Genomic DNA, 13557 nt, shown 5'->3' with positions numbered 1-13557 from the left:
CTCATTATTTAGATATACTAACTCATTATTTTGAGATACTAACTCTTTATTTGGAGATACCAACTCTTTATTTTAAAATACTACCTCATTAGTTTGTGATACTAACTCTTTATTTTGAGATACTAACTCATTATTTTGAGATATTTGTTCTTTATTTTAAAATACTAACTCTTTATTTTGAGATACTCATTATTTTGAGATACTAACTCATTATTTAGATATACTAATTCATTTAGAGATACTAACTCTATTTTGAGATACTAACTCATTATTTAGATATACTAATTCATTATTTAGATATACTAATTCATTATTTAGATGTACTAACTCATTTAGAGATACTAACTCTATTTTGAGATACTAACTCATTATTTAGATATACTAACTCTTTATTTTGAGATACTAACTCTTTATTTTGAGATACTCATTTTTGTCATACTGACTCATTATTTTGAAATACTACTTCCTTGTTTTGAGATACTAACTTATAAGCTCCATTTCCACCAAACACTAAGTTACCTTTGGAACCAACAGTAAACTTCAGACATGGTGTTTCCACTGCAAACAGTACTCTTAAATGTGGGCAGGGTTGTTGTCACTCATTGCTCCATCCAGCATTCACTGTGTTTTCTCATCACTGGTGACACAGATGGAAGTCTGCACTTTGTTCATCGTCCACAGAACAGGGTTACACATTGACATTTTCAGAACTAAATAAAACAGGCTGCAGTGAGAGTCTCTCTCCATGGGATATTTAAAAATAGCAGGTTTGTGCATTCATTCCTTGTACGGCAAGCTCAGGGGTTTAATATTGCTGTATCCCACAGGAACGACACTCTGTGATGCATAATATTAATTATATTAGTTCACATAATTTGGTAATTTCAAAAAAGTTTCTCATTATAAAGACCTACAGGATCTTTTTTTCTTATCACACTGGCAGAAATGGGCTCCTACAGTGAAGTTAGTTTACATCAGGCTCCAAGTATGTTTATTTTCATTCATTTAAGTGAGACTTTTTTCTGTGTTTGCAGCTTGTTGCGTACTTCAATGGGACCACCAAAGACATCATTTGGTCCCAAACAGAGAAGATCCACTGGCCTAATGGGGGTCCACCACTGGATAACCCTCCCTGTGTGTTTTCCACAGACGACCCTTCTTGCAATGACGGTATGACAACTCTGCCTCATCCCTCTTGACAACACACTTGCCCTCTACTTAAAGCTGCCTACAGATGATTACACCTGTTTCTGAAGTATTTTCTACAAACAAGCGACATAAGGTTGACTAATGGACACGCTGATGTCAGGAAATTGCATGAAAGAATTACGACAACAAGTTCACGCACAGCGTTATGCCACACTTAATGGCAGAATTTTTCTCATGACTTAGAGCAAGATTGAATCAGTCATCAGATGAATATTACAGCGCACTAATGCTTTGTTTATATTATCACTCTCATCTCTGCGCAGTCTGTGATATTTTCATCCATGCTTTGATGATAGATGTGTTGTTTTTCCTCAATTTCATTCCAACTCTCTCCCTCAGTGAAGCGAAAGAGCAAATGTAGAAGTGTAATGTTTGCTTGAATAACAAGCAGCGTGAAAGATAAGTGCTGGAAATGGTCTTAGCTGCGTGAACAGAGTGACGGTTGTCACAGATGATAAACTGAGGAGGAAAACCACTCCAATTACAAATGTATTTTGGTGTGAAGGCGGGATAATGAGCGGAGGGGCAATAAATCTGACTCCGTCACACAAATCTGAAGCCAAACAGTTTGCAGAGTTGAGAGCCTGGGTGTCGTCTCCTTCTCCAGTGTCCCTCTAAGCACAAAGGGCAATGAGTGTTTGGGAATTTGATGACACATATTGACGACTAACAACATGTACAGACACACAAAGCTCAATAGCAGCAGTGTCTCATTCACAGAGTAAAGAAACAGAAATGGCCAGTTTACTGTAGTTGTGCTCGTTTGTTTCCTGGCTCCAGCTGTGTCAACACTGCACATGATATCAGTCTTCTCATCTCAATCTTGGAATGAAAGCAAACATTGTAACCCAAAATGTTGAACTATTCCTTTAATGCTTGCTATTTAACTGTATTTGCAGGTAAGAGAACACAAACACATCATCCATTCATGTCATAATCCAACATATCAGCACGTTTTCTGACTGTTAAATCTATATAATTTCCAAAAATGTTTAGATTTATGCAGCTGAATGAATAAACTGGACACTGAAGTGCTTGCCGACTAATACAAAAGAAAACTGTGATCAGTGTTTGTTGTTATGGTGACAGCACACATCAGCAGGACCATAAAAAGTGTCACGCTCACAGTTTGAGAATGCCGTTTTGGCCTATTCTTACACCTATTTTCCTCATTAAACAGAAAAATACAACCGAACCACATTTCTCTCTTTCACCAGCGTTAGCTTAATTGCCTCGTTAACTCATCGTAAAACACACATCATTCAAACTCGACAGAAACAAAATAAAACTTAACCAAAATGATCTTGGTTAATGTTAGTCTTTCCACTGTTTTAACAGTCACCGACTTTGGTTTGGTGGAAATAAACCCTTAATTTGCAGAGTTTGATGTGAACACATGCTGGATCTACACACTTTTTATTTGATTTTATGCTAAAATACATTGATAAAAAATATAAATGAGTAGAATTTACTTTTCTGTGACAGGCAACCTACTGCTGTCTGGAATAATCATTAGCAAATGTAATCATAATCAGAAATAAACTCATTTTATTGCCAGTCTTATTACTACCACTTCTAGTATTACAGTGTAAGGCAGTTCTGCGTCTTGTTTGTCCAAGTGGTGTTGCTGTACCCCAGTACAACACTGCTTACTGGCATAGTTAGCTAACATTAATGTCTTTGTTAGGGGCCGGGCAGGCAGTCCTGCCAGGACCCTCTTGTTTTCCTGCTCATTCTTTCTTCTTCTTCTTCTTCTTCTTCTTCTTCTTGAGGAAATCCTACTTCCCATGTGCGAAAAATCACCAAACTTTGCACAAAGGTCCAGTCCTATGCCAGATATCCTCAGCTGCAACCACAAGTCAATAGTCCTGATTGTTGCTCTACAGCAAGCGTCTAAATTTTAAAACTTTGAAAATTCACAACAAATCGACTGTATGTGCTACAGCTTCGCAACTTTAACCAAAATGTATCCCCAATACTGAAGAAACCTTTGTACATTTAAACCTATTGCAAGTTATGAAGTCCATCACTCTGTTTTTTCAACAACTGTAAAACTTCTTAAACCTATCTCCTCCCACAATTTCTGCTCAATTGACACCAACCTTGCTACAGAGCATCTTCAGACTGTCCTACACAGATTGTCCTCACAGATTTTTGATTTATCAAAAATTGAGCCTACAGTGCATCGAGATGTTTCACTGTAAATGGTACTGTAAACCAGGCGTCGCGTTAACCGGATATTCGCAGTCATTGACCGTTTTTTTACAACAATGACTGGAAAATCTGAAGGTCATCAGTCCTTTTGACCGGTTGCAATTACCACCCCTGCCCACTTGGCGGCGGAGTGCACAGTACTGCAGGGAAAAAGTCATTCATCTGCTTCATGTAGCGTTGTTGACATAACGCCCTGGACACACCAGACACGGAACCGAGGCACAGTGCCCAGCAGCGGAGGCAGTTTTCAGTCAGCACCCATGTTAACCTATCTGACTGTCCACACAGGCCGCTGAGCAGAGCGGAGCGCCCGCAGAGTAGAGGCAGCGCTTCAGTTCGGGAGCCGCGAGCGCTTCTGTCAAGCTGGATCGAGTGGATCGTACCAAACAGGAAGTCGGACACAGAAAAGACGAGAATCCGGCCAATTTCAAAATAAAATAACAACAGCACGCACTGAGGAACGTGAGGAGAAAATACCGTGTTTATAATTTAAAATAACACAACAGTGCATAACCGAACACATTTTTCAATTAATTCACTTATTTCAATTAATAAGGACATGAACAAAAAGATGAACAGACATCCACACACCCGTGCCATTAGGCTTCGCCCTGGACACACCGGATGCGTTAGTGACACGTTAGTGCCATCCGGTGTGTCCAGGGGGAAGCCTAATGGCACGGGTGTGTGGATGTCTGTTCATCTTTTCGTTCATGTCCTTATTAATGCACACTTTATAACTTGCTTGTTGGATTTATTAAAAACGAACGAATGAAAACTAAATGTCTTTGAATATCTTTATTATCATTTAAAAACGAAAATTAAAATGACCGGTAAAAATAGATTATGACTGGATTTTTATGACCCAGCGACAAAAAAATCTAGCGCAACATCTGTTGTAAATATATACTTGCAAATTCTTGCTAAATAAGTTTTCATAAAAAAAATTTACAAAATTTTGGAGTCACGGTAAATGATGTTTGGCAAATATCAGAATTTTATATCAAAAACTGTATTTTTGACAGCATTTTGAATTCTGTCCTCACGTGAACCATTGCTGTCAATGGGAATAGAGCATCTTTACACATCAGTTTTTCACTTATGGAGTACATCAATCATTGTTAAAAAAACAAATTAACAACATCTCCATGCTGTCTAGATGCAAGATGTGTATTTTCAGATTTTTGTCTTGCTAACTGAATTTATGACAGCAGTTTGAAATCTGCCTTGACAGCTGCTGTCATCCTGGTGGCTGGCTTAGTCAATTTGTGAAGCCACAGATAAATTCTCACTTGCTAATTAGCTCAGTCAGATAGAAGGTGCTCCTTGGTGTCAGAGGTTGTGAGTTCAACCATCAACTGATGCAAAATGCACATTATAATGGCAACTGTCTTGTTGTCTTCCTATCCTGCCTCTTGTTGCTCAGAATTTCCTAAATTTGCCTAAAATTGCCCCGACCATTGCTGAAGCCAATATCTCAATGCACACCTATATTGATATCTGTTCACAATAGCTTCTATAACATGTGTTATCACTATTATTACAACATAAGACAATAAAAGATAAGACGATTAGCTTTCGTGATACTGTCCACTGTTTTTTCCCTCTCTTTTCTTTCGGTGGTAGGTCGTCTTCGCTGGTGCTTTGTTGTAATTTGCTCTCTACAAAAAAGCGATTCCTGCTCCCACTAACAGCTTTCCCCTTTTAAATGTTATCATCCCTCACACTGGCTGCCAATCAGGGATTTTGATGTGCCACACACTTACAATTCCCACATGCGAACAGGGATAAATAGGTTCCTTGTGAAGGTTTTTTAAAATTTAATTTAGTGTGCCTGTTTATTAGGAAATGGGTGCACTCAACATACTGATACAGTCACCTAAGAATTCATGCATAACTTTTTGTAAAGGCCCAGTTGAATATTACAGTAACAATCTGTGGTATCACAAAATCCCACAGCACACCTGGATTGGCATCACGGCACACCATTTGAGAGCCACTGGTGTACTGCTGTGCTTGCTTGTGATAAATAATATAGTAGAACACAAGTCCACGTCAACATGTTGAGTCCATGGCTACAGCCTCGGTCTCCCCGCTAAGCAGTAGCTCATGACATCATGTTTCAACAAACAAAAGACACAAGGAAATATTGTAGTAGTTTAAAAGTAATGGACTGCTTATTTAGAAATGGACTGCAAAACCTCACCTCAATGAGTTTGTGACAAGTCAGCTTGTTTATACGGAAGTTTAGGAAGTCGTACACATAAAAATGGTCACCGCTCTGACCATCCTGCTCCATTCATTTAAATGGGAATGTCCGTTCTGCTCTCATTATATTTCTATGATACTGGCTGAAAAATGCAGACTTTAATTGCTTATTACAAGTAGTTAACTGTTTCTTGAATGCAGTGAAGTGAAACATCTCCTGGTGTTCGAACTGATATTTCTCCTAATGATGAGTATTATTTTATCCTGTGATTTACAGCAGGTGCTATAATTAGTCTCCATTAGGTCTTTATATCGGGAATATCGGAGCTGTGTAATTGTGTGAAATTGTTTGCCGGTTTTTGCGGTTGACAGATTGCTTAAGCAGCGCAGCTGTATGTCAGGAAGTCACAGCTGTGAGAAACACAGCACAGAGCTTTTCTCTTTCTCCTTTCAAACATATGAATGTGGACATCTGTTGAACATATGAGCGACGACTGAGCATGGAATCCTTCTCCTCCTGTTTCCAGGTCATCTGCCAGTTCTGGGTATTGTCGCTGTGGGATCCGGCTTAGCGCTCATCATTTTCGGGATCTCCAGTTTCCTCATTTACAGGTGAGTTTGATCGCACCGAGCTGATGCTTCCTGTCTGTGCTGCTTTTAGCTCCAACAGTAGAAATGCAGAGATGTTTTTTTTTTTTTTTTATTCCTCTCAAAGACTGAAAGAGAGAGAGGGAGAAAGAGATGTGTTCGATACAGAATTTATGGGTCGTGCTGCTATAGGTGCCAGTAAGGTATTTACACAATTGTTGCCATGGCAACAGCTCAGCAGGTGACGGCATTAAAGCAGCGGTGAAGTGTGTTTAAGCTGCCAAGTGAGCTCATATACTGGCCTAGAACAACCTCCGCTGCTATTCTCACTTAATGATCATTAGTGTGTTCATTAAGTTTGTTTTCTTTGTGCTGGATTAAAGATAAATGCCACCTATTTTAATAATTCACACGCATGCTGCTGATGTCAGATGAAAATCATCAGCCGAGGTGATGTTTGTGCTCCTCTCAAAGGATTACATGTTTGTTTGTATGTTGTCATAAATATTTTGGCTTTAAAATCCTATTAGGAGCTCAAAGATGTTTGGTCTTGAACTTGAAAACAAGGCTGTATGTTTTACACTGCAAAAATATGAGGGTTTTTTTTTTTTTTTTTAACAATTTAAAAAACCTGCCCCTGGGATAAAGTAATTTTTAATGTGCTTCCAATGCAGAGTAACTGTTTCAAAGAGTGTTCTGTTTTCTTATTTGTAGAAATGTTTGAAACAAGAAGGACGTGAGGTTCCTCAGGGGGAGTTTTATGTTTTCCAAACTGAGGGTCTAGGGATGGAGGGTGCTGATAGTGAAGCAAAGCCCTTGGGGCAAATTTGTGGTTTTGGGCTATTAAAGTAAAATTGTCTTGATTTGACAGGGTTCAACTCATAACTTTTAAAAGTAGATGCCAGGCGGGCAACAAGGCGTCAGCTTTTTGATGCCAAAACCTGTGATACATCAGCTTTATAATAAAAATCTGACATGAAAGAACGTTAAAAAGATTATTACTGTAACCGAACAAATTTCTTTGTAGTTTGTGTTTTATCTATTACAGATTTTTACTCCTTACTCTGCCTTATTTAAACTTCTGTGGAAAAGCTTGTGCAGATCATCTGCAGAGATTGTTTGCGGGGCTCGCAGAGAGCAGCAGAGATGCACCTCACATTTCCTAAAAATGTGATTAAACGCCAGGCACTACCGATGCCGCAAAAGTTTGATTGAACATCAAAGCTTAAACGTGGGATTTCCAGACAGTCCAGACAGAAATTACATGGTACATGCATTCTGCCGCAGTAAGATTATGCTTGGCGTGCCCACACCAGCCCGCGAATAAGGCATAGGTGCACAGCCGCAGACATATAAATTAGAAGAGGCCTGTGTACACGCAAGAAAATGCACTAATGTAGGTGCAGTACCGACTGTAACAGGGCTGGGTGATATTGCTTAAATCAGATATCACAATGTTTTTGACCAAATACCCCAATATCAATATTGTGATAATATTGTAGGGTTGATTATTGGTGCGTTTATTAAATATAGTCAGGGGATGACACATATCAGCCCCTGACTATCACAGGGCTGACACATAGAGACAGACAACCATTCACACTCACATTCACACCTACAGACAATTTAGAGTCACCAGTTAACCTGCATGTCTTTGGACTGTGGGAGGAAGCTGGAGTACCCGCAGAAAAGAGAGAGAGAACATGCAAACTGTGCATGGAAGGGGGTTTACCCTGGGTTCAAATCAGTAACCCTCTTGCTGTGAGGCAACATTGCTAACCACTGCACCACTGTGCCGCCACTTAAAACATTATGATTGTTATATCATAAGAGAGAAGGGAGATGGATGGGTCAAACAAGTACCAGACTTTCATCCAGGAGGTCAGTGTTCGTTTTGTGTGTGAAACCAAAAGTCAACATTGAGTTATGTTAACACTGATTCTACACCAAACCATGAACTTTTTGTCAAACCTTGCCCAGGAAATTTGTTGCCTAAACCTAACTAGTTGTGCAACTGCGACTATTTCAAGTTGCAACCGTGACTGCTAACAGTCATACACGAGCTGTTCCATTGTCCATCAGTAGGTGTGGTTATTATTTAGGAACATGGTAGTATGGGTTGAAGAACTTGTTGTAATGCTTCCTACAAATACAACAAATATTAAAAAGGTATTTATTTTGAGGTTCCCACTTTTATGAAGGCTATGTTAAAAAGGCAGAGAATTGGTTGACAGTTTCTCGAAATGGTTTCCAATGGCAGCCTGGCAAATGTTATTGTCATGCCCTGCTTGACTGTGGCTATGGCTGCACTGAATGCTCGATATTCTATTTACATTTTACAACAACAAATACATATATTTCAGATTTCTTTCTACATCTTTCATTATGACTATTTTTAGTGCAAAAATACACTTGTGTCACCATGTTGTGAGATAAAAGTTGCACAAAACTTTACCGAACAGTTAAAGGAATGAATGCAATGTGGAAAAAGCTGTCTGTTCAAACAGTTTTTGGGGGGTGGTTTGGAGATGCACGGGAAGAATTTGAACTCATGACCTCAGTATTTCTAAAATCCTGTTACAGCTCTGCTTTGAAACAAATCAATTTGTATTCCAAACACATTAAAATAATCCAATTTTTCCACTTGTATCAGGAAAAGAAAACATTTCTGACTCAACAAAAATAACATACTGTGCTAAGATGAAGTTGTTCTGCAGTATTCATTTGTTAGATTTGGCTTCAACACAGGTGGCATTAACATCTTTAATGAAATCCTGCAGACTGTGTGAGCACCACATTGTTTAGTTAAGAATAAATGGTAATGCCTGAGTGTAATCAGGTTTTTTAAATAAGTGTTCGCTTTCGCTGCCGCCCCCGAGCAGCTGTGTATCTTTTAGATAAAATAATTGCCTGCCCCGTTTCTAATGATTGTAACTTTGAGCTCTGCATTCAGCTGTAAAAACAAACTGGAATGAAATCATTACAGTGTCCCGAGCGGCACAGTCTACATGTTTATGGAAATCACTCTGAGACTGAACTTCATTTAATTACACAAAAAGTTAATCATGCATGCCCTCAGCAATTAAGCTACTGGAAGGATTGCTAAATTCTGGGTAATGTCATGGGTGAAATCTGCATGTAATAAAAGAAAATTAATGTTTCTATTTTTCCCTTTTCCATCACTTCTTCAAAGGTGTCTTTACATAGGCGGTTAATCATGTTCACAGCTAATCAATGTAACACAGCCCTAACTAAAAAAGAAAATAAATGACACCAGTAATCTGATTACTTTTCTAATACTGACTATTAACACAAACAAGTGTTAATCACCAGCCAATCAGAATGGATTTTGATCAGAGGAATGGTGGAAGAAAGACGGAGGAGCAGCTATCCGCCTGAGGTAAATCCGCCAAACCTGGAGTTGATCATTTTTTAATTTCAAATTAACTTCCAGATAATTAGACACAGAGTGTGCACTTAATTCTGACAACACTGACATGTTCTTCTCCTCTTCTTTTGCAGCTCACAGTTCAGCAAGCCCAGCATGGTTTCCTAACTAGCTAGCTAGTTTCCCTGGACCCTCGGCCAGTAAGTTTGATGAAATATGCTCTTCTTTTCTTGGAGTTTCTTTTTTAAAGATCTGGGATCCAAGGGTAACATTTGGTGACTTATGGCAACAAGTGTCTATTTCTGTTATGGGAACCCAACAGGGAAACTCTGTTATGCATTTTTGGTCCTGACCCGCAGTTTTTGCACTCTCTGCTTTAGTCTGACTATATTTAGATTCATAATTTACATAAATGACAGTTTAATATATGCAAAGCTATTTTGAACACACTCAAACATGCTGCCTTTTATTGGATTCTGAGGCTGTGAAATTGCTAATATAACCCTCCCATTCAAGTAAAAAGCATAAATTACACCACTGGTTAAAAGTTTTTCTGTGACAGTTAAGGCTAACAAATCACTTCCTGTTTTCGCAGACACCAGTGGAGCTTTGCTGATGGACAGAGGCGCACGGCCAAGCTGTTTACAGCTGTCTGTAAGATCCTCCAGCTGCTGAGAGGAGGCCTCCGTGTTCAGGGCTCGTCCTATAAAGACACCACTAAAATGTTTAACGAGTTTTGTCACTGTTTGTAGTTACTCTCAGATCAATCAACCTTGGGGTCGCTTGATACGCATACAGGGATGCAATTTATAAGAATGATTTATAATAATATTTATTTGATATATTTTTAATAGGAGAAATAAATATATATATATATATAAATATATTTTCATTTATATCCATTTTATATATTTGCTTACGGGTTTGGTTTTTTTAATAAATACAGATTTTTATAATCAGATTTATACATTTTCTAATGGCTGGGTTAATGGGATTGTTAATCTAGTTCACAGGGCAGAAAAGGCTACGAAACCAAAAATGAGGAAGCTCTGTACTGTGAAATTATTGCCATATTTTGTATTTTTTGGTGCGTAAACGGTGGCTGGTTGCATAGCTTTGGTAATAGGTTGCACCTCTGACATGATACAGTGATTTCCTTGCAACTTTTTCCTGTGTAAAATGTACACAGTTGTAAAACTGGGTGAATTTAATAAAAGGAATCCTGTGTATTAAATTGTCTGTGTCCTTGTGTTGCTTTGCTGTGCTGCAACAAACCATTTGAGTGTCTTAACAAAGACATTTAACCTCAAATTCAGCCTTTAAGTCTAATTTAAATCTCATTTTTCTTAAAGACAAGAACAAGATTGTTTTACGAGTGTCAGAATTAAGGCACACGAGGGTTTCATGTCAACATTTTTGGGGGTCATACATATGAAACGAGAGGTTTGGGGTCCTTTACCAGGAAATTTTTAGCATCAAACACTTAATTTCCTGCATTTAGGTGATTTTTTTTTGCATCAGTTTAGTTGGAAATGTCTAATTTCATCAAAATAAAACTCTGCTACTTTTATTGGTAGTTGACAAATGCTAGATGTTAAGGGGGACGTAACCCTCCCAAAGGCAGAAGACTGCACTGGTACATTATTGTTGAAACAAGTTGATTTCTATTAGAAACAGGTGAGTTACTCAGCTTGTCCACACACAAAAACATGCAGTGTACACATGCAACATAGCCAAAATGAACGCTCACTGATTTTAAGTTTTGGTGGCGCGACATCAACATCAAAATACCATCGTGCAGCACTCAGTAGATTTAACCTGGTGGACGGTGGGCAGTTGATCTTGGAGTCTGGTGTGCGGCAGCAGTGTGAGGGGATGTTGAGCAGAGCAGCAGTGGCTCTGTTGTTTTAATGGAGGGGTTGGTCCAACAGAGGTATTCACATATGGGACTTATGAAACAATAGGCCCAGTGTGGAGCCCCACACTTTGCCCCTCTGGCTGCCAGAGGTCTCTAAACGAGGCTCCTTAAATAGAAAAATACCTTTTTTTTTTTTGGTGGTGGTGGAAGGGGCTGGAGGGCACCGGTGGTTTAATGGTGTTTCCTGCCCTCAAAATGGTTGCACATAGTCACGGCCGGGAGTATTTGTAGACACAAACAAGCATCAGAATCCCCTTTAAGTTTTCAGACTGTCCGACTGCCCAGTTTGTCCCTGGTGAAATGAGGTGTGTAAAGAAAAAAGGAGCCACTTTTTGGGGATGGTTTGAGGAGAGGCTAAAATGCAGTGATATGCAAACACTGCAGTAATTTCCTGCAGCCATCTGGAAGTGTTTTACACCTTTAAGATTGTGCTGGAATGTATGGCCTCTGCTCGTTTTTCATTTCTGAGTGGCTCAAACTGAAAATGAATTTCCTCCTCCCACCCCCAAAAAAGAAAAGCTCTCCAGTCTTCAAAACTCTGGGCTAATAGTTTTATTTGTGCCGTAAATCATTAAGTATCCAGAAACAGCAGCTCCTCTGAGATTTGTCCCAGATGTGTTGATTCGCTGCCTCTTCCCGTCTGTGGCGCTCTGTGTTTGCCAGTCGGACTGATTATAAACAAACAAAAATAACACTCAAAACAAGTCACAAATATAACTGACATGAAAATTGCTAGATTAATTAATTTGGTTAGCATGTGTGCGCAGACATTTGGGGGGTTGTTTGCCGCTCTGGAGCAGTTTCTATCCGTTTCCACTTTAATGCATCCAAACGTAGTTCACCATAGAGGAGACAGGAGTGGCGATCTCAAAATTCAATTGTATTACTCGGGAGATTACGCTGACTGGGCCACATTAAAGACCAAAATTACCAGCTAAACCTGTTGCTGTTTTACTTTCAGCCCATTGTATGTTTCTACAAACCACCGATATATTAGATTTGTATGTTTCTTACATATCATTTCAACATGTCTGAAGAGATGCAGTATATGAGCTGACTTTGCTACTGGGAGGTGGAGGGGACGATGATCGGTGTGACACCTAGGTGCACCAAGCTGCAGACAGTGACCAGTAGCTCTTTTTCTTGTGGCTTTTTAGCCCCCAAACGTCACTGTTTTTCCTGCGGTGACAGTGGCATATAGAAAGCAGTTGTTATTTACGGAGACAAACTGGTTCTCCAGCGGGGATTGGGTCCCCAAAACTGTGTATTTTAAGCCCAAAAATGGTCTTTTCCGAACCATTGGCAAGTATCCGAGTTACAACGTATCTGAGCCTGACCTGCCAGATTTCTAGCTACAGCTCTACAGCTTGTTCTGTTTGTTTTACCTGCGCTTTGGCGGCCACAGCTTTTGCCTTAGAAGACTTAAATTTGGCATGGAGGTAGCAGATATTGCAAATTCACGCTTGAAGTACAAAGATGCAAAACAGTAAATCAAATGCACAGTGTTTAAAGCGGCCACTTCATATTAGCACAGTTCAGATGCTTATAACCAGACATACAGACCAATAAATTAATGTAACATCCCATATTTTTAGGTGAGCAGCACTGCAACATAATTGACCTTTCGCTAAGCCCCGCCCATTTGTGATTGTCCACACTGTAACTAACTGCACTCCCTGAAGAAATATTATCATATTTTTGGACAAATGAAAGAGTGATTCCAGAGAGAAGCAGACAGAGGAGTCAGTCTGTGTTTAAAGGATATATCCAGGATGTCAAACTGACTCAGCAGCAACAACAGGTTAAAAAGACAAAGATAGTTAGAAGCTAAAGCCAAACTATAGGCTACAGATCACAGTGTAAAAGTGAACCACCACATCACTGCTGATCGCCACACAAGACAATGAATATTCCCTGCTTCCCTTCCCTGGTTCCTGTACAGCAGGGTCGGCCTTTGTTTCACTGTTATAATCATTACAAAGCAAAAGCAGCATGTGTGTACATTCAGTAGGCTATATCTTCAGTAGCTAGC

The 13557-nt window shown here is 39.3% G+C and overlaps 1 protein-coding gene across 1 annotated transcript in view; it reads left to right on the top strand.

Moving 5' to 3' along the window:
* Positions 1-13557, top strand: part of npr2 (natriuretic peptide receptor 2) — a 98899-nt gene that overhangs the window by 31323 nt on the left and 54019 nt on the right. Inside the window, exons 6-7 of the mRNA XM_033646468.2 lie at positions 1035-1170; positions 6159-6243. Of these exons, the coding sequence (XP_033502359.1) occupies positions 1035-1170; positions 6159-6243 (221 nt within the window). The remainder of the gene's footprint in view (positions 1-1034; positions 1171-6158; positions 6244-13557) is intronic.

This window comes from Epinephelus lanceolatus, chromosome 19, assembly GCF_041903045.1.
Source record: "Epinephelus lanceolatus isolate andai-2023 chromosome 19, ASM4190304v1, whole genome shotgun sequence".
In the NCBI taxonomy this organism is placed as follows: domain Eukaryota; kingdom Metazoa; phylum Chordata; class Actinopteri; order Perciformes; family Serranidae; genus Epinephelus; species Epinephelus lanceolatus.
Note: the sequence above shows the minus strand (reverse complement) of the source record. Positions and strands in the feature narration are given on the sequence as shown.